General features: G+C 48.4%; 1 protein-coding gene across 1 annotated transcript in view; it reads left to right on the top strand.

Annotated features, from left to right (window-relative positions):
• The first annotated feature begins 4,846 nt into the window (after positions 1 to 4,846).
• The window catches only part of ankk1 (ankyrin repeat and kinase domain containing 1), a 29,822-nt gene continuing 8,793 nt past the window's right edge, over positions 4,847 to 25,875 (top strand). Inside the window, exons 1-7 of the mRNA XM_085967796.1 lie at positions 4,847 to 5,096; positions 6,622 to 6,913; positions 8,790 to 8,932; positions 10,417 to 10,466; positions 12,077 to 12,232; positions 21,175 to 21,290; positions 24,904 to 24,979. Of these exons, the coding sequence (XP_085823922.1) occupies positions 4,894 to 5,096; positions 6,622 to 6,913; positions 8,790 to 8,932; positions 10,417 to 10,466; positions 12,077 to 12,232; positions 21,175 to 21,290; positions 24,904 to 24,979 (1,036 nt within the window). The 5' untranslated portion in view covers positions 4,847 to 4,893. The remainder of the gene's footprint in view (positions 5,097 to 6,621; positions 6,914 to 8,789; positions 8,933 to 10,416; positions 10,467 to 12,076; positions 12,233 to 21,174; positions 21,291 to 24,903; positions 24,980 to 25,875) is intronic.

The following is a 25,875-nucleotide window of genomic DNA, read 5'->3' on the forward strand; positions in this document are numbered from 1 at the left end:
AGACTTAGCAAGGTGCTGTATAGATATAAGTTTTTTTTTCTGAGTGCTGTACTGGGTTAAAAGTCTACAATTCACGTTTGAATGTAATTGACGTAATAAAACTCATTACGCACTTGGTTCGAGTATAAAGCAAGGCTTTAATCAACTTGTTTCAGAACATGGAGGTCTAGTTGTACTTCACTAGTTCCTTGTCTTTACAAAATGTCCCTGGCAAGCTGGGCCCACGCCCGAGTATTTATACTCCTTGGACAGCACCACCAGCCGGCCGTCCAGTGTTATTTCATGAGTCGTTTCTTCATGATGATGAGATTTATAACAGTAGTCATACTATGATAAAAGTAAAAGTGCTCCATTACCAGAGGACAAGGGTGGGGAGCGGGGGGGTGGGGCTTCCTCTTGTATCCGCTAGAAGTATCAGCCAAACCAGTGCAAAAGATCGGGGAATTTTAAACGTAAGTCAGCTACGTCCAAAACCACTTACGTTCGTGTTTTCCGCGATCTTTGATGCTGCTTCAGGGATTCAGTCTGCCCAGGTCAGGCACTGGCCACAACCACGGGTCGAAATTCCCAGATTCCGTCGATTGCGCTCAATAGGGAAAGTTTGAAGACAGGACTCTGAAATGAAGAGCTGAAAGTAAGTGAGGAGCTTCCAAGTAATGTTCTTTCCTTATTCCAATATTCAAGCTTCCCCGATCCTCCTGACGGCACCGACTTGTGTTGGGAGATGGTTTCACGGGTAATGTTGGCTTGTAGTATCTTGACCAAATGGCTATAATTGAGGAGTTCAGGAAGGCTCCTCAAATTGCGTTCAAATTTCTGAGGCACGCAGGTGCTAGTAGGCTCATTCTAAAAGTTCTTTTTCACGTCAAAACATGTTTAATTTACTAAGGAACAGACTAGTGCACGCCAATGAAACTATTAAATGGTTCAGTATAGATTTTTTTAGTCATTTGCAGTGATTTTAAATCATGTTAATCACAGATGGAGGATTGGACACGCTTATTAAAAATGCATATTTTTAGCACCAGGTTGCCACTCTTAAATACATCGAGGAATATTTTTTAATGGAAAAATTAAAAAAATGGAATCTATTACGTTCTGTTACACTGCCCGATTGTGCTGGTTCATAGAAGAATTAATTTTAGTGGAACCTTGCAGCCTAGGCTAACCTAACCAGCGTCATTTCGAGCGCACTTTGGGCATAATTTCCCGATTGCACCCAAAGCAGAAACTCTACTCCAACTCTACCCCTGCTACTGGCCTTGCTTCTCCTGAGTCGAGATTTAAAAACATTCCACCAAATAATTTCAATTAGAAGTCACCGTGCCAAAAAATATAAAATGTTTTTTGTTTCATTTACTGTAAGTGCACCAAATAAGAACATAAGAATTAGGAGCAGGAGTCGGCCATTCGGCCCCTTGAGCCTGCTCCGCCATTCAATAAGATCATGGCTGATCTTTGACCTCAACTCCACTTTCCTGCCCGATCTCCATATCCCTCGATTCCCCTAGAGTCCAAAAATCTATCGATCTCAGCCTTGAATATACTCAACGATTCAGCATCCACAGCCCTCTGGGGCAGAGAATTCCAACAATTCACAACAATCTGAGTGAAGAAATTCCTCCTCATCTCAGTCTTAAATGGCCGACCCCTTATCCTGAGACTATGCCCCCTGGTTCTAGACACTCCAGCCAGGGGAAGCAGCCTCTCAGCATCTACCCTGTCAATCCCCCTCAGAATCTTGTATGTTTCAATGAGATCACCTCTCATTCTTCTTAACTCCAGAGAGATAGGCCCAATCTACTCAATCTCTCCTCATAGGACAGCCCTCTCACCCCAGGAATCAATCTAGTGAACCTATCCAGTGACCGTCCTATCAGGACTCATACAAGGTGCTCTGTCTGATCTGATCTATGAGTGAATTGACTGGAGGTTTTTAAACTATTACAGCCACAGTTCAGGGACCCTGTTAGGGAAGCTAGGTATGTTGGCTGAAGGGAATGCAGTAGTGACAAATCTCAACTGAGGTTCATGCCCTGACCCTCTAGACTCAATAGGGAAAGTTTGAAGACAGGACTCTGAAATGAAGAGCTGAAAGTGAGGAGCTTCCAAGTAATGTTTTTGCTCAATCCAATATGCAAGCTTCCCCGATCCTCCTGACGGCACCGACTTGTGTTGGGAGATGGTTTCATGGGCAATGTTGGCCTGTAGTATCTTGACCAAATGGCTATAATTGAGGTGTGAGCGTTGGCAATTGGTGCTGATGGGCTATTCAGTCATAGGGGGTCATCGGGGCTGAGCCTGTCCTTGTCCTCACCTGATGTTCACACACGTCCAGCAGGGGTCACAGGGTAGTGACCAGGAGTGGAAACTCTAACTCACTCTCCCTCCCTAGCCAAGGGGGACTCAGGGCCACCTCTAACACCCCTAACCTTCACCCTGGTGAAGATCAGCAAGCTCGCCACAGGCCAACGATTCAGTGAGAGACACTCCTGGTCTGTAGCGTTCAGCTACTCCCTCAGAACAGTTAAGCATTCACAGTGTTCTTGGAGTAATCAGATCTCACATCCTATCATGTAAGACAATCTTGTATTTCTACTCCTTTCAGTGCCCAGGCAGTTAAGTATAAAATTATCACTGAGCCTTAGTGTCGGGCTTGTGGTTTGTGTCATTCAGATGCTTGTCTGGCAGGTTGTTCAGTATGTTCAGCATGTGATGCCAGGCAAAGGTCTGATTACAACACGGTGCCTGAGAGACTCACATTCTAGAGTTTCCCATAACATGTGTAAAAATGATGAAGCCTTGGACCTGCAGAACTTCATCTTACAACAAGGCAATTGTATTATAAGCAGGAGGCACTGCCGCAGGGCATCATTTTATAAGGTAGCAGATGTCCCAAATATTTTTTTTTGTTGCTACTTCCAGGTTTGCTTTGTATTTGGTGTCAGCCCTGGCTCGGTGGGGAGCACTCTCACCTCTCGGTCAGAAGGTTGTGGGTTCGAGGCCCGCACCAGAGACTTGAGCTCTCAATCCAGGCTGACACTCCCAGTGCAGTGCTGAGGGAGTGCTGCACTGTTGGAGGTGCCATCTTTCAGATGAGATGTTAAACCATCTGCCCTCTCAGGTAGACTTGAAAGATCCCACAGCACCATTTGATGAAGAGCGGGGGAGTTCTCCCCAGCGACCTGGCCGATATTTATTTATCTCTCACCCAACGTTACAATGTGAGTCAATAAACTCTAGACAGGTGGGAGGAGGCTCATGTGGAGCATAAACGCCCGAATAGACCAGTTGGGCCAAATGGTCTGTTACTGTGCTGTAGATTCTATGGAACTCGATGTACCCCATCCATGAGTGAGTGAACTGGAGTCCAGAATGAGTCAGTGGGGGTGAAATTCGTAGCACAAAATGGGTGATAGTGAATCGGCAAAGCATTTTACACCCCCTGCCCAAATTCAATGGAAAAGATAATCAGGCGGGGGGTAAAATGGCGGCTGATTCGTTATTGTCCGTTTTGTGCCGCCCCCCCACCCCCACAGTCCAAAGGCAGAGGAAGAGAAAAAAATGTGAAATGAAAAGAATTAAAGTATTTGAAATATGTAATCCATGAGGGAAAATTCCACATCATCAGCTGTGGCCCAGTGAGCAGCACTCTCACCTCGGAGTCAGAAGGTTGTGGGTTCAGAGTCCCACCCCAGAGACTTGAGCTCTCAATCCAGGCTGACACTCCCAGTGCAGTGCCGAGGGAGTGCTGCACTGTCGGAGGTGCCGCCTTTTGGATGAGACGTTAAACCGAGGCCCCATCTGCTTTCTCAGGTGGACGTAAAAGATCCCACGGCACTAGTTCGAAGAAGAGCAGGGGAGTTATCCCCGGTGCCCTCAGCCAATATTTACCCCTCAACCAACAGAACAAAAACAGATTATCTGGTTATTATCACATTGCTGTTTGTGGGAACTTGCTGTGCGCAAATTGGCTGCTGCGTTTCCCACATTACAACAGTGACTACACTTCAAAAAAAGTACTTCATTGGCTGTAAAGCACTTTGAGATGTCCGGTGGTCGTGAAAGGCGCTGTAGAAATGCAAGTCTCTCTTTCTTTATTGGTCCTGCTGAGTTATTCTACTAAACAAATCCGTGCTTTTATTAATGGTTTGGCAACAGCCTTGACTGTAACATTCAGTGTATCCAGCATAGTAATGAGTTACAACATAGAAACATAGAAGATAGGAGCAGGAGTAGGCCATTCGGCCCCTCGAGCCTGCTCCGCCATTTAATGAGATCATGGCTGATCATCCAAATTCAGTACCCTGTCCCTGCCTTCTCCCCATATCCCTTGATCTCTTTAGCCTTAAGAAATATATCTAACTCCTTCTTGAATATATTTAATGAATTGGCCTCAACTGCCTTCCGTGGCAGAGAATTCCACAGGTTCACCACTCTCTGGGTGAAGAAATTCCTCCTCATCTCAGTCCTAAATGGCTTACCCCTTATCCTTAGACTGTGACCCCTGGTTCTGGACTCCTCCGCCATCAAGAACACCCTTCCTGCATCTAGTCTGTCTACTCCTGTTAGAATTTTATAAGTTTCAATGAGATCCCCTCTCATTCTTCTAAACTCCAGCGAGTATAAGCCCAATCGACCCAATCTCTCCTCATACATCATTCCTGCCATCCCAGGTATCAGCCTGGTGAATCTTCGCTGCACTCCCTCCATGGCAAGAACATCCTTCCTCAGATAAGGCGACCAAAACTGCACACAATACTCAAGGTGTGGTCTCATTCCTGTTCTGAAAGTCCATAGTTTAGTTTTTGCACTCGAGTCTCCGCCCACTCTCTTGAGCAGGAAGTTGAGCTGGCAGTGACTTGTCCTTGGAGCTGCTTTCTCCTCTTTGCAATGGCAGGGGAGCTGCCGGACCCTTTCCTCCCACCGCCGTGCACCGCAGTCAACTGCTTCACCGAGGACGACTTTGTGTCTTTCAACAAGATTGCCTCGGGAGGGTTTGCAACTGTCTTCAAAGCAAAACACAAACTGTGGAGGGTGAACCTGGCTGTGAAGTGCTGCCATTTGTTGTGTGAAGAATCGTCTTCGTTTGAAAGGTGGGTACCAGGGATTACAGCTAACGGTGTGAATCGAGATCCTCGTGGCACACTCTGTTATATAGACTATTCAACCAAAAGCAAATTGGCTGCCACGTTTCCTACATTACAACAGTGACTACACTTCAAAAAGTACCTCATTAGCTGTAAAGCGCTTTGGGACGTTCGGTGGCCGTGAAAGGCGCTATAGAAATGCAAATCTTTTTTTCAATCCTAGACAATATGATCAAAGTTAAATCATGATAAACTAATATTTTTTAAGGAGATATGAACTGGTAATTAATACTTCGGCAATCAATAAACAGCAGCTAAACCTGGTTGGTATTATTTATGCAGAGTACAGTGGTTCTTAGTTAATAGATCCGGTTAAGGGGAAGAATTTGCCTGTTACTATATCCTGTAGAGATTGAACATTTACATAAATTGTTGGCTAATAATAGTTGAGGTTGATGGCACAATCGCACACTTTATCAGTGCTGTATCATTGAAATGGCGGGACCCCGGTGATCTTCAGTAAATCCTCGTGCTGTGGTTTGTCGTAGAATCATAGTGGGGACCAGGGCCTATGCTTACAAGTTATGTAAGGGCAGAACTAGGTTAGATGTTGGACGGTTCTTCTTTACCCAGAGAATAGCGGACCCGTGGAACAGGCTGTCGCCTTGTTGGGTGGACGCTGATTCGCTGAATTCCTTCAAGCGAGAGCTGGACCTGTTTCTGGCTTGGGCGGAGATCATGTCGTACAAGAGGTGGGTGATGTAATAAAACTCACTACGCACTTGGTTTGAGTATAAAGCAAGGCTTTAATCAACTTGATTCAGAACATGGAGGTCTAGTTGTACTTCACTAGTTCCTGTCTTACAAAATGTCCCTGGGCAAGCTGGGGCCCACGCCCGAGTATTTATACTCCTTGGACGGCGCCACCAGCTGGCCGCCCAGCGTTATTTCATGAGTAGTTTCTTGATGATGATGAGATTTATAACAGTGGGTATCCTTAATGTAAAGCAGAGCCAATGTGATTTCCTGGACTAGTTTCGAGCGACTAAGGCGGTTGGAGAGGAATTTTCCAGGTTTTTTTTTTCTCCCTAATTGGCCTGGGGGTTTTTTAAAATCTTTTTTTTTGCCTCTCCCAGGAGATTACATGGCTCTGGGTGGGGTGGGGAGTGCCTGTATTGTGATGCAGAAGGCATTACATGGCTCTGTGTGAAAAGCTGGATGGACCAGTAGGTCTGCCTGTCCATCATTTTCGTATGTTCATATATGAATGTACAGGTCTGGAGAAAAATTGAGAAACCTTATTGCAGAGGCAAGGCTTACTGGGGCAGAACATGACCAAGACTGAATGGAGCAGGAGGGAATAGGTAACTCAAGTTGTGTTTAGTCAAAGCTCACTTGGGTTTTAAACACCTGAAGATGGTCAGGGAAATTGGGAAGCTAATAGTTCAAGTCCTGTGAACGAGTGAGTTACAGTAGGATTACTGCGGGAAATTGATAATTACAACAATCTTTTCTCATTAACTTGTTACAGGAACATGAAACATCTGGTGGAGGAGGCAGCACAGATGTTGAAAATGAACTTTAAGTATATTTTGCCAATATATGGGATTTGTACCAGGCCGGCTGGGATTGTAATGGAATACATGGAGAATGGCTCCCTGGATAAGCTGCTCGTCAGGTACACGTTAACTTGGCCAATGAAGTTCCGGATTATTCATGAGATGGCAATGGGGATGAATTTCCTGCACAGTATGAACCCACCCCTACTTCACCTGGATCTGAAGCCTGCAAACATACTCGTGGATGAGAACCTTCATATCAAGGTTGCTATGTTAAATAGTCAGACTGGAGTGTATTATATCTGAGATTTTAAAGGTATTCAGTGAGAGATTCAAGTCCTAATTAGGTGTCAGCCTTGTCTCAGTGATAGCTCTTTCATCTCTGAGTCAGAAGGTTGTGGATTCAAGCCCCACGCCAGACACTTGAACACAAAATCCAGGCTGACACCAAGGGGGCGATTTTGCCGGCGCTCAGGGGTCGGGTTTGAAGGCAGGACTGCTGGCAAAAACAAAAAGATTGGCAACGGATCCCGAACCCGCTTCCAACCCGCCTCCAATCAATCTTCCCGGGAATCGGGTCCCCGATTTGCACAGGGATCCGACTCCTAGCGGTGGGAAGAGGATTATAGGACTTAACTGCCTGTTAACAGGTAGTTAACAGGCAGTTAAGAGGCTTTTTCCAATTTTGCCAGGTCGACTGCAGGCTTCCCGACGTCCGGACACCATTCCAGGTAAGTGTGGCATGTTGTGAGTCTACTGTAATGTTTCTTCATTGATGACAGCTGCAGAAGTGCTGTGAAGGATTCAATGGTACACCGGTGAGTTTCAGAGGTAAGGAAATGCTGGGAAAATCATTTTTAATGTATTTAGACTTTTTTTATAGGTAATAAGGTTTGAAGTGTTTGTGTATTCTCAGCTCATTGGGAGAACCACTCTCACCAGTGACAGATCGCTTCTGTAACCGCACCTGCAGCTGCCATCTGTTTTATCCTCAGGAGAGAGTCTCTGGAGAGCCTGGGTGCAAGGGCTCACCTTTGTACAGTGATTGTCAGTGTTTGCAGCACCTCAATGCTGTCAAACAAAAATGAGCACGTCCCCTTTAAGAAAACCGGCAGATAATGCATCATCAACTGACATCATCTGACACCGGCTTTCTCTTAATTGGCCGGCAAGCCCGCAGGACGGGGCTTAACAAGGCCAATTGACATAAAATAGCGTCTGTGCGTCGGGCGTCGTTGGGGAGCGGGATCGGAACCCGCAAGTCAGCTGACCCGCTCCCAACTCGCACCGAAAGGTAAGATCACGGCCATAGAATCATAGAAATTTATGGCACAGAAGGAGGCCATTTGACCCATCGTGTCTGTGCCGGCCGAAAAAGAGCTCTCTAGCCTAATCCCACTTTCCAGCTCTTGGTCCGTAGCCTTGTAGGTTACGGCACTACAAGTGCATTTCCAAGTACTTTTTAAATGTGATGAGCATTTCTGCCTCTACCACCGTTTCGGGCAGTGAGTTCCAGACCCCCACCACCCTCCTCAACTTCCCTCTAATCCTTCTACCAATTACTTTAAATCTATGCCCCCTGGTTATTGACACTCCAGTGCAGTAGTGAGGGAGTGCTGCACTGTCGGAGGTGCCGCCTTCATGAGATTTTAAACGGAGGCCCCGTCTCGGTTTAATGTCTCATCCGAAAGACGGGCTGTAGATTGATGCAGCAGAATTATATAGATTCTATCTATCGTAAGAGATGAGCTGCTAACACTGAAACTTCTGCGTCAATTCAGCATGGTTTCCTTGTAGCTACAACACACGAATTGAAAGTGTAGCTATGTACTGAAGTCATCAATTGAAGGGTATTCAAATTCTGCCAAGTGGTGAGAGGCCACTTCAAAGAGTCATATCAATATTAGTGCAACAGTATGAAGCCATCTCTTTAAATACTGCTGAGCAGAGCTGCCTCTATGGAGTGGTATGCAGCTGAGACACTAATTCAGTGCTTCTGTCTCTGCACCTCTCTTAATGGTGTCAAATCGATACCTGCAGTATAACAAAACCACAATAGTCTTTTTATCATTGTGAAGGCATTTAGGTGAAACATAAGGTTTGTGCTCAATAAATGACGTGCGACTGTTATATCTTTTAGATTGCGGATTTTGGATTATCAAAATGGGAAGATTATTTAAGTAGTATGGAACAAATTGAAAGGTCTGCGGTGAGAGGGACTGTTAGTTACATGCCACCTGAACTATCATCCAGACCTTCTGGTGTCAAGCATGATGTCTACAGGTTAGAGTTTAATGAGACTGCAGAACTCAGGGATGTCTTCAAGTCCCACTCCAGCGACTTGAGCACAAAGTCTAGGCTGACGCTCCCAGTGCAGTGCTGAGAGAGTGCAGCACTGTCGGAGGTGCCGTGTTTCAGATGAGACATTAAACCCAGGACCCGTCTGCCCTCTCAGGTGGACAGAAAAGATCCCATGGCACTATTTTGAAAAAGAGCAGGGGAGTTATCCCCGGTGTCCTGGCCAATATTTATCCCTCAATCAACATCACTAAAACAGATTATCTGCTCAGTATCACATTGCTGTTTGTGGGAGCTTGCTGTGCACAAATTGGCTGGCAAGTTTCCTACATTGCAACAGTGACTACACTTCAACAAGTACTTCATTGGCTGTAAAGAGCTTTGGGATGTCCTGAGGTCATGAAAGACGTTATATAAATGCAAGTCTTCCTTTCTTCCTTTTCCTTTTCCTTCCTTTTCCTTTTCCTTCCTTCCTTTCTTCCTTCCTTTCTTCCTTCCTTCGTTCCTTCCTCCCTTTCTTCCTTCCTGCCTTCCTTTTCCTTTCTTCCTTCCTTCCTTCCTTTTCCTTTCTTCCTTCCTTCCTTCCTTCCTCCCCTTCTTCCCCTTTTCTCTCTCACTCCCTCTCCAGTAAGTGTGTAGTTTGTGTTTGCTTTACATTGCACTGCTAGGCCTTTGCTTCTTGTCCGGTGACCCCTACTGTACAGTTGTTTAGAGAGAGATGGAAGTCACAATCCCACTGGCAGCCAAATTCTACTACTAATACTAGTTAGAAACCTGTGTCATAATACCATTCTGCTGGTGAGTTATAGCCACTGTACCATTTAGCAGTCAGGATTTAAACGGTTATTATGGAGTTTGTTAATAAAGCTTTTAGTGCCTTGTATGTATTCAACTCGCACCAACTCCCGTTCGCCCATCACTCCTGTGCTCACTGACCTACATTGGCTCCCAGTCCGGCAACGCCTTGATTTTAAAATGCTCATCCTTGTTTTCAAATCCCTCCATGGCCTCGCCCCTCCCTATCTTTGTAACCTCCTCCAGCCCCACAACCCTGAGATATCTGCACTCCTCCAATTCTGGCCTCTTGTGCATCCCTGATTTTAATTGCTCCACCATTGGCGGCCGTGTCTTCAGCTGCCAAGGCCCTAAACTCTGAAATTCCCTCCCTAAACCTCTCCGCCTCTCTCCTCCTTTAAGGCGCTCCTTAAAACCCGCCTCTTTGATCAAGATTTTGTCCTAATACCTCTTTATGTGGCTCGATGTCAAATTTTGTTTAATAACGCTCCTGTGAAGCGCCTTGTGATATTTTACTATGTTAAAGGTACTATATAAATGCAAGTTGTTGTTGTTGTATTGCATTAAAAATTTACTTGTTCATCCAATTGTAAAATTCCAGTATTGGACAAATAAGTTACTTCGACTTGCTTTCCTGTCACGAGGAAACTTAACGGAAACTTTTTTTCTTCCAGCTTTTCCATCATTACGTGGGAGGTCCTGACACAGCAAAAGTCCTATGCAGGTAACGCCATCATTGATAGCTCGTCCACCCAGACCACTCCAGTCAACCTGGGCAACTGCTAATCCCTTCTCAGAATAATTCACAAACCTTGCGAATAGGATGATCCTGATTTACCGGGAGCAAGGCCAACTTTCCTTTCCCACCACCGTGGGATCCTATTGTGACCGACTTGTTCATCATTATCACAACGTTTAATCATGATCACAAATTTTCATTTTGATCTAGAGTTTCGTGGTTGTTAAAGGTGGAAGAGTTTGAATAGAATTATCTTGTCTGTTTGCTTGGCGATATCATCATGATGGTACACAGTGACCCTGAAGAGGCCTTGCCATACTGCTCTTCAGCAAAGAGTTTGATAGTTCCTCTGATTCACGATGACACCAAAACAGTTTAATTTGCTCTGGCAGTGCACTGGTTAATCCCCTTGTGGGGTATTCTAACATGGTCATAAATCTGTTTAAAATAAATGGGTAAGTGACTGCGTTTCAGAAACGCACAAAGAAACTATATGCAGCTATGTTAACCAGCGTGCTACCAGAGCAATGAACCCTTAATGTAAAAGTAAAGGCTAAAATCAACCTGTTAATGCATTCTCAAAGATTTGTGGATTGCAGGCAACAATTCAACAGTTGTTTCTTCCTGTCAGGTTCTTTAAGTAATTGAGGAGAATTCATGGCTGTATTCTAAATTAAGTCTGTTTTTGGTTTACAACTGAACAACATGTAGCTGTGCGTGTATGCAAGTATGTGTGTGTGTGTGTATATGTGTATATGTATGTGTACATGCATATGTGTATATATGTGTGTACACGTGTGTGTCCATGTATATATGTGTGTACATGTGTGTGCATTATGATCAGCTCCGATGGATGGGTCACATCGTCTGCATGTCCGATACGACACTCCCAAAACAAGCGCTCTACGCGGAACTCTGACACGGCAAGAGAGCCACAGGTGGGCAGAGGAAACGCTTCAAGGACACCCTCAAAGCCTCCTTGAAAAAGTGTAACACCCCAACCGACACCTGGGAATCCCTGGCCCAAGACCGCAAAAAGTGGAGGAGAAGCATCCGGGAAAGCAGCGAACACCTCGAGTCTCTTCGCCGGGAGCAAGCGGAAGCCAAGCACAGGCAGCGCAAGGAGCGCACGTCAACCCAAGCACCCCACCCACCCGCCCCTTCAACCACCGTCTGCCTCACCTGTGACAGAGACTGTAGGTCCCACATTGGACTCATCAGTCACCTGCGAACCCATTTTTAATGTGGAAGCAAGTCATCCTCGGTTCCCGAGGGACTGCCTAAGAAAGAAGAGTGTGCATGTATTATGTGTATATATGTGTGTACATGTATGTGTGCATGCATATGTGTATATATGTGTGTACATGTATGTGTGCATGTATATGTGTATATATGTGTGTACATGTATGTGTGCATGCATATGTGTATATATGTGTGGGTGCGTGTATGTGTACAATTACTTAGCTTGTGGTCTAGATGGTGCTGTACTTGGGTATCTAAGCTTTGGTACAACCAGCTTGGGTCTTACTTTGATTTAAGAAAGAACTGATATTGTTGAGTATCTAAATGATTCTGACTCTTTCTTCACATTTCAGGGACAAACATAATGGCTGTGTTTGTGAAAGTGGTGGCAGGAGAGAGGCCGTGCCTTACATTAATTCCAGAGAGTTGTCCGCAGGAGTGTGCACAGATGGTTGACATGATGCAGAGATGCTGGGATCAGGACCCAAAACGACGACCTGTGTTCTCAGGCATGCGGTTCATTTATAATTGAACAAACAGTCTTTAAAAGTGCTGTGAAACATAGAAACATAGAAAAATAGGAGCAGGAGTAGGCCATTCGGCCCTTCGAGCCTGCTCCGCCATTCAATATGATCATGGCTGATCCTCTATCTCAATACCATATTCCCGCTCTCTCCCCATACCCGTTGATGCCTTTTGTGTCTAGAAATCTTTCTATCTCCTTCTTCAATATATTCAGTGACTTGGCCTCCACAGCCTTATAGAGTCATAGAGTCCAGGGGCTAGATTTTCAGTTGCTTGCGCCAGCAGTTAGCGCCTTAAGAGAAGTGATTTCCGGGCGCTATGCGTGTAGCGCCCGGGCGCAGCGCAGTTTGCGCCCCGCCCCAAATTAAGTTGCCCGTTAGCGCCGGCGCAAAGTTTAGCGCCCGCCCGGATGCGCGCGCAGAAAATGACGTCACATCCTCGTGCAACGCCCTTTGGCCGCCCCGATTGCAAACTTCAGTCGGACCGCCCCATTGTGCGGCGGGCGGCCGGAGCGTTTGGAAAAAGGAACGCAACACAACCAGTGCGGGCCCCGGGGGGCGCTAATTAAAGGGAACGTCCTCTCCAGTATAAAGGCCATCCTTTTTTCTGAAAACAGTCTTGTGCAACGCATTTCTGGAGACACAACAAGGAGGATAGCTAACTGGTTTCAAGCAGCAAGAGCCAGGTATTTTTGGACTCAGGCAATAGCGCTGCAAGTGGCCATTTGGAAATTAGACTGTTTGCCAGGATTTGATGGGGGTTGCATGGGGTGCCAACGCGGAGCTGCAGCTCCATGTCCGTAGGGCTCGCAGACGCATTGTGAGAGGGGCAGCCCTGGCTAGAGGCAGAGGGGGCTACAGGCGTCGGCCACGTAGGCCTTACCCAGTCAGGCTATACCGCCAGCAGCGCTCCTACCTAAACATGAGTGCCGCGCGATGTGTTAAAAGGCTCCGATTCCGAAAGGGGGTGATTGCAGAGATCTGCCACCTGCTTCGCCGAGATCTGCGGCCAAAGCTCAGGTGCAGGACGTCTCTGTCGGTGGAAGTGAAGGTGACGGTGGCATTGAACTTCTATGCCACCGGCTCCTTCCAATACGCTGCTGGGGACATAGCAAACATCTCCCAGTACGGCGCGCATCGCTGCATCCGCCAGGTGACCGAAGCACTGTTCAGAAGGAGAAGCCAATTCATCTCCTTCCCCATGGCCCTGGAGAGCCAGCATCAGCGCGCATTGGGATTTTCCAGACTCGGGGAATTCCCCTTGGTGCAGGGCGCCATTGACTGTACGCATGTGGCTTTGCGGGCCCCTCTGGAGCATGGCGAGCAGTATCGCAACAGGAAGGGCTACCATTCTCTGAATGTGCAGCTGGTCTGTGACCACAAGCAGCGCATCATGGCAGTCAATGCCAGCTTCCCAGGCAGCAGCCACGATGCCTTTATCCTGCGGCAGAGTACTGTGCATGACATGTTCCAGGCACAGCCTCCCCCAAGAGGATGGCTACTCGGGGACAAAGGCTATCCTTTGTGCACCTGGCTCATGACCCCGCTCCGCGCGCCCAGGACCGCTGCTGAAGAGGCCTACAACGAGAGCCATCAAACCACCCGCAACATCATCGAGCTAACTATTGGGGTCCTCAAGCAGCGGTTCCGCTGCCTTGATCGCTCCGGAGGAGCTCTCCAGTATTCGCCGGACCGGGTCTCCCAATTTGTGGTGGTTTGCTGCATGCTACACAACCTGGCTATCCGCAGGACTCAGGCACTGCCACCTGACGTTGGACCAGCACCTCAGGAGGAGGAGCAGGAGGAGCATGAGGAGGAGGAGGAGGAGGAGGAGGAGGAGCAGGAGTACGTTCCCAGGAGGGAGCGACCAGGGCCAAGGGCCGCACGACGCCACCTTATTACACGGTACTTCTAAGCCCCCTGTCAGGGAATGGCCAGGGGCCATGAGGGAAGATGAATGCAGCCGCTCCGCAAGCCCTCAGCCGGCGAAGCCAACAAACACTAAGAAGAACAACCATGGAGACTGCATGAATAAAGATAATTTTTTATTAAACAAAAATGAAAAGCCCTTCCCACATGAATCCCCAAAAACAATAAACGGGCCCCACAAAAAGCCCAACAAACGACTCACTCCCACAAACTGGGGAGGAGCCACTCCACCTTTATTGAAACCGGGCCTCAACGTCGGCCTAACGCAAAAAAAAAGCCCTCCAAAAGCACAACCATGGGCAAAATAAAGATGGCCACCGCCATATTAAAGGAAAGCTGGCCACACCCTCTACTGAGTGGCCCGCGAGGGCGAGACCTTGGCCAGCATTTTGCCTCCCCTGCCCTGCCTGCTGCTCCTTCGCAAGCTCTGCCCAGTGGCTGCTGCGAGGCTGGGGGAAGGCGCCTGAGGCTCAGATGCCCTTCCGCCAGATGCCGCTGGGGGGCGGCCTACACGGCGTTTGGGCCTCGAGGGGCCGTCTCCTGAGTGGCGCACCTGAGCCTGGCCACCATCAGCTGCAGCCGCTTGCCCTTGACGCCCCAGAGGGGGAATGGCGGCGACGGATGGCGCAATGTGGGCCAGCTGGCGTCTGGGATGCGCTGGCTGGTGCTGTGGCGCGGTGGCACTCGGCCGGGCCCGCACTGCAGGATCCGCAGCAATCAGCCGACGGCCGGCTTGCTGGGATGGTCCAGCGCGGCGCCTGCCCTGGCGATGCCTGCCTGAGACAGCGCGTGTGGCAGCAGTGAGTGGCCCTGTGGTCCTGGTGTGCGCGCGCATCACATCCGCCAGGGTCTTGATGGCATCAGTTAGCATGCGGCCAGTCGCGGCAGTTGCTGCCCCGAACTCGCGCACACTGGTCGCCAGCGACTCGATGGCCTCAGGCATGCGCCCCACCACGCTCATGAGCTCCGTGTGGCGCCGGTCCGAGTCGTCGGCCATCTGATCGAGCTTCCGCACCTCCTCCGAAGTGAAGGTGTCCGGACTGGAGTTGCGACTCTCCCGCTGGGGAGGAGGGGGCCGAACTAGGGGACCCTTGCCGCGTTGGTGACGGCGAGTGTGCCGAGCAGCAGTACTCCCCTCTGATCCTTCCCCCCTTTGGGGGGAAGGCCGCGGGCCACGCGCACGGCTGCTGGGTGGCTGGACGCCACTGGTCCCAGAAGCTGCATTGCCCTGCGACAGTTCCTCCAGGCACTCGTCCAGTGAGGAGGTGTCGAGCATTTCCTCCTCTCCTGCGGGACGTGACTGTTCCCCCGAAGGTCCGGCTTGCTCCTCCTCCTCCTCCTGGTCGGAGGTGCTGTCACTGGCAGCCTCAGGGTCCTGGTCGTCACCAGCTGAAAGCAGGAATGCACAAGAGTAGCTTCAGAGTGAGGAGACGGCGTCAGCGAGGGAGTTAGGACTGGTGGGATTCAGCGCATTGGTGGGACAGTGGCAAAGGAGGTAGCTCGGATGGGCCAGTGCGACGCGAGAGGGCCAAAAGGCGAGGTCCTTACCATTGCCGGGCAGTGGAGGGTCGGATACACCGCACGCTGTGGGGACAATCACACGTGCTCCCATGAGCACACACACGCGCTCCTCCAGCCGAGTGAGCTTCTGCAGCTTGGCGCGGCCACCCCTGGCACGGGCCTGGCGATTAAACGCTACTTTAGCCTGCAAGAGAAAGGACGGGCTGTAAGTGCGCAGTGAAGCCCTGATGTAGTGTGCACTGCCTCCCATGGTGGAATAGCTTGGACAGAGTGAAGCCCTGATGTAGTGTGCACTGCCTCCCATGGTGGAATAGCTTGGACAGAGTGAAGCCCTGATGTAGTGTGCACTGCCTCCCATGGTGGAATAGCTTGGACAGAGTGAAGCCCTGATGTAGTGTGCACTGCCTCCCATGGTGGAATAGCTTGGACAGAGTGAAGCCCTGATGTACTGTCCACTGCCTCCCATGGTGGAATAGCTTGGCCAAAGTGTAGAGTGCCGAATGGCCATTTGATGCTCATGACTGTCCCAATGCTGCTGGCTGAGGGCTGGCCAAAAGGACTTTCAGGTCCCTTTGCCCATCATGTCAGGTGTACATGCAAGAATGAGGAGGAGACTGGAAAGGCTACTCACCCTCACAATCCTGGTCAGATCGTTGTATTTCTTACGGCATTGTGTGTGGGTCCTGGGGGCCTCGCCGGTGAACGTCACCCTCTGGGCGATCTGCTTCCAGGCTTTGGTGTAGTCGTGGTGGGTTGGATTCCTCCCACTGTCTGGAAACAAGATCTTGCGCCTCACCTCCAGAGCTGTGACCATTATGTCCAGATCACCCTCTGAGAAGCGCAGGGCACGCTGACGGGCCTTCTCTGGCGTTGCCATGACTCCCTGGGGCTGAGCAGTAGTGTTGAGGCCTCTTTGCAAGGCTGCAGTGTGCAGGGCGTGGCAGCAGACCAATTCGTCCCTTCCCCCTTTAAGAGCTGGTCGGCACCACGGGGTCTGCTGTCAGTGCAAAAATGACCGCACCCGTGCTGCGCCCCGCCTGGGCGCTATCCCTCTGGACCGCCGGCTTAGCGCCTAAAGAGAGTAGTGGAACGCCTCTTTTAGCGCTCCACCAACCTCTTAGGGCGAAGCCACTGAATTCCCGGCAACGGGGCGCTACTTTGGGGCGGGCGCTAACTTCGGGCGGGCGCTAAGGTTAGCGCCCCAAAACTGCCTATACTGAAAATCTAGCCCATAGAGTTTTACAGCGCAGAAAGAGGCCCTTCGGCCCATCGTGTCTGCGCCGTCCATCAATCCCTGTCCAGTCTAATCCCATTTTCCAGCATTTGGTCCATAGCCTTGTATGCAATGGCATTTCAAGTGCCCATCCAAATGCTTCTTGAATGTTGTGAGGGTTCCTGCCTCTACCACCCTTTCAGGCAGTGAGTTCCAGATTCCAACCACCCTCTGGGTGAAAAAGTTCCTCCTCAAATCCCCCCTAAATCTCCTGCCCCTTACCCTGAATCTATGCCCCCTTGTTATTGACCCCCCTACTAAGGGGAAAAGTTCCTCTTTATCTACCCTATCTATGCCCCTCATCATTTTGTACACCTCAATCAGGTCCCCCCTCAGCCTCCTTTGCTCCAAGGAAAACAACCCCAGCCTGTTGAGTCTTTCTTCATAGCTGAGGCGCTCCATCCCAGGTAACATCCTGGTGAATCTTCTCTGCACCCTCTCCAAAGCAATCACATCCTTCCTATAGTGAGGCGACCAGAACTGCACACAGTACTCCAGCTGTGGCCTCACCAGCGTTTTGTACAGCCCCATCATAACCTCCCTGCTCTTATATTCTATGCCTCTGCTAATGAAGGCAAGTATCCCATATGCCTTTTTAACCACCTTATCTACCTGTTCCGCTGCCTTCAGGGATCTATGTACATGTACACCAAGGTCCCTCTGACCCTCTGTACTTCCTAGGGTCCTACCACTCATTGTGTATTCCCTTGCCTTATTTGTCCGTCCAAAATGCATCACCTCGCACTTTTCTGGGTTAAATTCCATTTGCCACTTTTCTGCCCATCTGACCAACCCGTTAATATCGTCCTGTAGCCTGAGGCTTTCCTCCTCGCAATTTACCACCCCACCAATTTTCGTGTCATCCGCGAACTTACTGATCATACCCTTTACATTCTCATCCAAATCATTAATGTAGATCACAAACAGCAAGGGACCCAGCACCGATCCCTGAGGTACCCCACTGGACACAGGCTTCCAGTCACAAAAGCAACCTTCGACCATCACCCTCTGCCTCCTGCCACTCAGCCAGTTTAGGATCCAACGCGCCAAGGCCCCCTGGATCCCATGGGCTCTTACCTCCTTGACCAGTCTCCTATGCGGGACTTTGTCAAAAGCTTTACTGAAGTCCATGTAAACCACATCCACAGCATTTCCCTCATCCACACACCTAGTCACCCCCTCAAAAAATTCAATCAGATTGGTCAGACATGATTTACTCTTGACAAAGCCATGCTGACTATCCCCGATTAATCCTTGCCTCTCCAAGTGGAGACTAATTTTGTCCCTCAGAATTTTTTCCAATAATTTCCCTACCACAGATGTTAGGCTCACTGGCCTGTAATTCCCTGGTTTATCCCTGCTACCCTTCTTGAATAATGGTACTACGTTAGCTGTTCTCCAGTCCTCTGGTACATCCCCTGTGGCCAGAGAGGTTCTGAAAATTTGTGTCAGAGCCCCTGCAATCTCCTCCTTTGCCTCACACAACAGCCTGGGATACATCTCGTCCGGGCCTGGGGATTTATCCACTTTTTGGCCTGCTAAAACCGTTAGTACCTCCTCCCCCTCGATGCTAATATGTTCAAGTATGTCACAGTCCCCTTGCCCGACTTCTATGTCTACATCGTCTTTCTCCATAGTGAACACAGAGGCAAAAAATTCTTCTGTGGTAGAGAATTCCACAGGTTCACCACCCTCTGAGTGAAGAAATTTCTCCTCATCTCAATACTAAATGTCCTACCCCGTATCCTGAGACTGTGACCCCTCGTTCTAGACCCCCTGAACTTGGGGACGGGCAGTGGGTCTATGGAATTGTGGACATTGTTTACATACAAAATACAGGCCAGGGATTAAGAAAGTGTTTGGATTTGAACTGTGCACATGGAAATTCCTAACACATTGTCCAGTGGTGACTCGAGCCTTCTATAACCTGCCAACACATTCTTGGATTCCACTCAACAGCTGTTACCAAAACAAATTTCAAACAACTACATTAAGCAACACCCTATAATAAATAGAAAAGCAAAATACTGCGGATGCTGGAAATCTGAAATAAAAACAGAAAATGCTGGAGATACTCAGCAGGCCAGGCAGCATCTGTGGAGAGAGAAACAGAGTTAACGTTTCAGGTCGATGACCCTTCGTCAGAACCTTCGTCTTCGACCTGAAACGTTGACTCTGTTTCTCTCTCCACAGACGCTGCCTGACCTGTTGAGTATTTCCAGCATTTTCTGTTTTTATTTCAGATTTCCAGCATCCGCAGTATTTTGCTTTTGTATCACCGCCACCTCTCTTCCAGGAATGCCCACCTTGAAGAAGTTCTGCTCTTCTCTCCGACGGGATTTCCGCTTGTCTCTTTTACCCTCCAATAAATACCGAGCTATACCTGCCCCCAGCAGCTCTCTCACTACCTCTTGATTTATAACCAATAACTTTCTGTAGGACCCTTGAATGTGCCCACTGTGTGTCATTGTGGCTCATCATGGGCTGGTTTTATCGGTGGTTTAGCGTTTTGCCATTGCCACTGGTTCCCAACCCCTGAGTTTTGTGCAGTTGGTGGCAGCAACAGCAATAACTTATATATTTATATAGCGCCTTTAACGTAGTAAAATGTCCCAAGGTGCTTCACAGGAGGGTAATGAGACTAAATAAATTGAAACCCAACCAAAGAAGGGAGACATGAGGTCAAGTGACCAAAAGCTTGGCCAAAGAAGTAGGTTTTAAGAAGTGTCTTAAGGGAGGAGAGAGAGGTAGTGAGGCGGGGAGTGAATTTCAGAGTTTAAGCCCTAGATGGCTGAAAGCATGGCTGCCAATGGTGGGACGAAGGAAGTGGGGGGAATTCGTCACAATACATGTTATTATTGTCACCAAGGTAATATGACGTGGGCCAGAATTTCTTCAATCCGACTTACACCAAAATGACACCGCACTTTACTGGGTCCCTGTGGTGTTGCTGCCGATGGCAACCTATGCCAAAGTTTCCTGAGAATCTCATCGGTGTACACCCGACATAAAAACCAGCATTAAACCAGCAGAAATCATCGGATCTAATCGGGCCTGAGGAAAGCACAGAACATGCAGAACATCTCTCTTCTTTAAGTCCCTCTTTATATTACTGATATTATAAAAATTAAAGATTGAAGCCATTAAACCACCATTTATGCACATTCATTGCAGCATGTTTATGAAACTGTAATCGTGGAAGTTTTTTCCTCTCTTTAATGTAACAGATTCTGGTGCCATTAAAAAAAAAATTCAAAGAAATATCCACTGAAATAAAAAAAAAGGTAATTGCAAAAACTTGGCTATAAAATACCAGAAATAGTGATACAAACGCAAAGTACTGCGGATGCTGGAAATCTCTCTCCACAGATGCTGATGTTTCTCTCTCCACAGATGCTGATGTTTCTCTCTCCACAGATGCTGATGTTTCTCTCTCCACAGATGCTGATGTTTCTCTCTCCACAGATGCCGATGTTTCTCTCTCCACAGATGCTGATGTTTCTCTCTCCACAGATGCTGATGTTTCTCTCTCCACAGATGCTGATGTTTCTCTCTCCACAGATGCTGATGTTTCTCTCTCCACAGATGCTGATGTTTCTCTCTCTACAGATGCTGATGTTTCTCTCTACAGATGCTGATGTTTCTCTCTCCACAGATGCTGATGTTTCTCTCTCCACAGATGCCGATGTTTCTCTCTCCACAGATGCTGATGTTTCTCTCTCTACAGATGCTGATGTTTCTCTCTCTACAGATGCTGATGTTTCTCTCTCTACAGATGCTGATGTTGCTCTCTCCACAGATGCTGCCTGACCTGCTGAGTATTTCCAGCATTTTCTGTTTTTATACCAAAAATAGTGATTTTGGGTCCCGCTGGGACTAAATTTGCACCCATTCAGAACTGACCCAAATGCAGGAAACTCGCGTTCTCTGGTCTCGTGCGCGGAGGCGGGGCTATATTAATGAGTCCAGTGGCGTTCAGAAGGACATAATTTGGGAGCAGCGCAAATGATCGAGGGAATTCACGCGCAGCGAAGTTTCGATGTAAAACCAGTGTAAATCAGTCACGGGCGAATTTCCTCGGTGGGGGAGGGGGGAATATGGCGCAGCTCTGCTCTTAGGGTGTACTTACGCTGAAAATTCCCAGGAAATTCAAGCTGATAAACCTCTCGGCCGGAAACTAACTTTTAAACATTTTCTTCTCCAGAAATCGTTGTGGAAACTGAAATGCTGTACGGCCTGTTACAATTTCCAGATATTCAAATCAACAAACCAACGGAAAAGCCAAAGTTGGCTCCCCGATCATCGAGTAGCAGCCTCCGTGTACGGTGATCTCCCACGATGGCCTTTCTCTTCATATCAGTTACTTGGCAAAGAGTTGTGTTTGATTGGATTGAGTGTTGTTGCTTTAAATAGAAGGATATGCAGATAGATGGTTATGCAGATGGGGTGAGAATGAAGCAGGGTGGGAGGAGGCCCGTGTGGAGCATAATGACCGGCGCACAGACCAGTTGGGCCGAATGACCTGTTTTTTGTACTGTACATTCTATGTAATTTTCTGTAAATAGCTTCACCCAGATCAAGTAGGCAAGTGGTAGAGAAACGATTTCCTCTGGCAAGTGGGTCGACAACCAGAGATCATAGATTTAAAATAATCGGCAAAAGAACTAGAAGGGAAATGAGGAGAAAATTCTTCACACAGAGGGCTGTTATGATCTGGAACGCACTACAGGAAACTTTCGATTTACCGGCACCTAAATAACCGGAAATCTCTGTTAACCGGCAAAATTCAGGAGTAGGTTCAGGTAAGTTTCACTTCATATTAGTGGCCGTTCCTGGATCTGTGGCCGTGTAACCGGGGTTCCTGCACCTGTTGCTATGCAATAGGGACGCCTGGATCCGTGGCCGAGGTTCCTGCACCTGTTGCTATGCAACAGGGACGCCTGGATCCGTGGCCGAGGTTCCTGCACCTGTTGCTATGCAACAGGGACGCCTGGATCTGTGGCCGAGGTTCCTGCACCTGTTGCTATGCAACAGGGACGCCTGGATCTGTGGCCGTGTACGGGGCTCTCGTACCTTTTAACTATACCTCTCTGTAATCTGGACTTTTTGATAAACCGGCACCACGTCGGTCCCGTCGGTGCCGGATAAAAAAGAGTTTCCTGTAACTGAAAGGCCAGTGGAATCAGATTTCATAGGAACTTTCAAAAGGCAATTGGATGTGTAGTTGAAGAGAACTAATTTGCAGGGCTGTGGGGAACAAGCTGAGCCGTGGGGAACAAGCTGGGCCGTGGGGAACAAGCTGGGCCGTGGGGAACAAGCTGGGCCGTGGGGAACAAGCTGGGCCGTGGGGAACAAGCTGGGCTGTGGGGAACAAGCTGGGGAGTGAGACTAAATTGGAGAGATTACATAGAAGATAGGAGCAGGAGTAGGCCATTTGGCCCCTCGAGCCTGCCCCGCCATTCAATGAGATCATGGCTGATCATCCAAGTTCAGTACCCTGTCCCTGCTTTCTCCTCATATCCCTTGATCCCTTTAGCCTTGAGAAATATATCCAACTCCTTCTTGAATATATTTAATGAATTGGCCTCAACTGTCTTGTGTGGTAGAGAATTCCACAGGTTCACCACTCTCTGGGTGAAGAAATTCCTCCTCATCTCAGTCCTAAATGGCTTACCCCTTATCCTTAGACTGTGACCCCTGGTTCTGGACTCCCCAGCCATCGGGAACATCCTTCCTGCATCTAGTCTGTCTAGTCCTGTTAGAATTTTATGTTTCAATGTGATCCCCTCTCATTCTTCTAAACTCTAGCGAATACAAGCCCAATCGACCCACTCTCTCCTCATACGTCATTCCTGCCATCCCAGGTATCAGTCTGGTACCTTCTTTCAAAGCTTTTCAGAGAGCCAGCACAGGCACAATGGGCCGAATGGCCTCCTTCTCTGCTGTTTCATTCTCTGATTTTATTCTATGATGACCAGTCGGAACTTAAATCAAAGCGTTGTTACTGGTGGTTTATTTTGCTGCGACACTGTGATCGAGATTGTGGTTCTGTTTCACTTCTGGAGGAGTTAGCCAGGCAGAGAGAGGGTTCTGTGGACTGGGAGTTGCTGCAGGTGGTATTGGATAGCATAAGAACATCAAAAATAGGAGCAGGAGTCGGCCATTCGGCCCCTCGAGGCTGCTCTGCCATTCAACAAGATCATGGCTGATCTTCTACCTCATCTCCACTTTCTCGCACTATCCCCATATCCCTTGATTCCCTTAGTTCTCAAAAATCGATCTCAGTCTTGAATATACTCAACGACTGAGCATCCACAGCCCGCAGGGGTAGAGAATTCCAAAGATTCACCACCCTCTGAGTGAAGAAATTCCTCCTCATCTCAGTCCTAAATGGCCGACCCCGTATCCTGGACTGTGACCCCTGGTTCTAGACTCTCCAGCCAGGGGAAACAGCCTCTCAGCATCTACCCTGTCAAGCTCTCTAAGAATTTTATATGTTTCAATGAGATCACCTCTCATTCTTCTAAACTCCAAAGAGTGTTCCACTCCTCAACACTGACATTCCTCACCTTGATGTGCGCGCTAATTCAGTCAGCAAACACTCATCATTTAACAAGACGACAAGCAACTTATTGAGCGTTGCTTAAGCAAATAAAAAGAGGAGGTCTAGAATTTCCCGACAGTCAGCCAACTTTCTTTTTCTACAATAGCAAAATACTGCGGATGCTGGAAATCTGAAATAACAACAGAAAATGCTGGAAGCACTCAGCAGGCCAGGCAGCATCCGTAGAGAGAGAAACAGAGTTCACGTTTCAGGTCTGGGACCCTTCATCAGAACTGGAAAAGGTTCGAGGTGTAACAGGGTTTAAGCAGGTGCGGAGGCAGGGAAAGGGGGGAGGGGAGGGGAGGGGAGGGGAGGAAAGAATTGATGGAACAGTCTGTGCTTGGGCAGGAGGCAGGAGAGATTAAATGTTGCAAAAGCGGATGGCAGAATAATAAACAGCCTGAAAAATGGGGGCAGGGGTTAAAGTCTGAAATTGTTGAACTCAATGTTGAGTCCAGAAGGCTGTAAAGTGTCTAATCGAAAGAAAAACATTGGGCAGGATTTTCATTGGGCTGTGGAGTCGGGATTGGAGGCGTGTGGGGGATTAAAATTCCCAAATCGGGGGGCACGAACCCATCCCGCCCCCAACCCGCCTCCATGCCAGTTTCAAAGGAGGCGGGTACCCGACCCGCGCTGGGACCCGCCTCCCCGAGGCGGGAAGGGGATTAGTGCCAATTAACTGTCTGTTAACAGGTAGTTAACAGGCAGTTTTTAGCCTAATCCCTATTTTTAATGTTGAAGTGTGGGATTCCCAATGGCTCCAAACCACGCCAAGTTAGAGGAGGCGGACCATCGCGCTGAAGGGCTTGGTGGGGTCGAGATGTCCGGTGTTCAGGTGAGTGATGGGTGCATGAGTGCAGAGGTAAGTGTGTTTGGTGTGTGTAAAGTGTTTAAAGAAGTTTTACATACATTTACTTACCTTTACAGCCTTCCTTCCTTCCTTCAGGTCTCGGGAGTCCCTCATCTCACCGGCACAGAAAGCAGAATGGCCGCGAGCTGTCAAAATCTGCAGCCTCTGCTTTCTGTTCCGGGGAGATCTCTAAATCATCCTGAGAGGAAGGAATTAACCTGGAGTACAGATTGTCAGTGTTTGACAGCTTCAAACAGCTGTCAAACGCTGATATTTCATCTGTCAAAAGGTCTTGACAGATGAAATATCAATCTGTGACATCACCTGTTGCCGGGTGGCCCTTAATTGGCCTGCTGAGCCCACTGGGCGGGCTCAACAAGGCCAATCAAGTCAAAATCACGTGGGTTGGCTAGAACTCAATGGAGGCAGGACTACAACCCCGAAAAATCCAGCCCCATTCTTTTTCTCCCTTCCTGCAGAACGAAACAATAATTGCAGAGATCACGAGAAATGAATTGCAGAAGTTGAGTCTGTTGTCAGAGGCCGGTAGCAGTGGTGAGTATGTACACTGTGCCCATACTACAGAGTCCAGGGTATTTATTGTACCCATGCTAAGGGTCCGAGGCCAGGTGAGTGGAGAGGTATTGCTTGCACCAAGGCATCATTCGGCCTCCCGGATTTCAGGCTGCATTTAAAAGTGACGAACGCACTGTATTTTGTGACGCGGCTGGAATCTCGATTCACGTGGCCGTGCTTAGATCGAGTGGGGCAGAGCTACTGAATGAACGAGTCGAGACCTGGCCATGCGGGAGAGAAAGAAATTAAACTAAAGAAAGTGAAAAACACTAACACTATTTAAAAAAAAAGAAGACTGGAAAATAAAATTGCAGCAAATATTATAAAATAGGAATATCGAGTAAAACAATGGGGGGAAGAGACACCATCAACATAAAATGGCTGCCTTGTGTGTTCATTTGGAATTGATTGCAGTGTTGTGATTGGTCCATGGCGACGATGTCTTCACGTGGTTAACATTGGCAAATCAGGAACACTCTGGGAACTCTACAATCTGACATGTTTGCTCTTTACAATCGTATAACTTTAGAGTCCTAACTCGCACCAAGTCCCGTTCGCCCATCATCCCTGTGCTTGCTGACCTACATTGGCTCCCGGTTAAGCAGCGCCTCGATTTCAAAATTCTCATCCTTGTTTTCAAAGCCCTCCCGAGGCCTCGTCCTTCCCTATCTCTGTAACCTCCTCCAGCCCCACAACCACCCGAGTTATCTGTGCTCCTCTAATTCTGCCCTCTTGATCATCCCTGATTATAATCGCTCAACCTTTGGTGGCTGTGCCTTCTGTTGCCTGGGCCCTAAGCTCTGGAATTCCCTGCCTAAACCTCTCTGTCTCCCTTAAGATGCTCCTTAAAACCTACCTCTTTGACCAAGCTTTTG

This window comes from Somniosus microcephalus, chromosome 26 (genome assembly GCF_052327205.1).
Source record: "Somniosus microcephalus isolate GS21.2 chromosome 26, FLI_Smic_1.0, whole genome shotgun sequence".
Classification (NCBI taxonomy): Eukaryota; Metazoa; Chordata; class Chondrichthyes; order Squaliformes; family Somniosidae; genus Somniosus; species Somniosus microcephalus.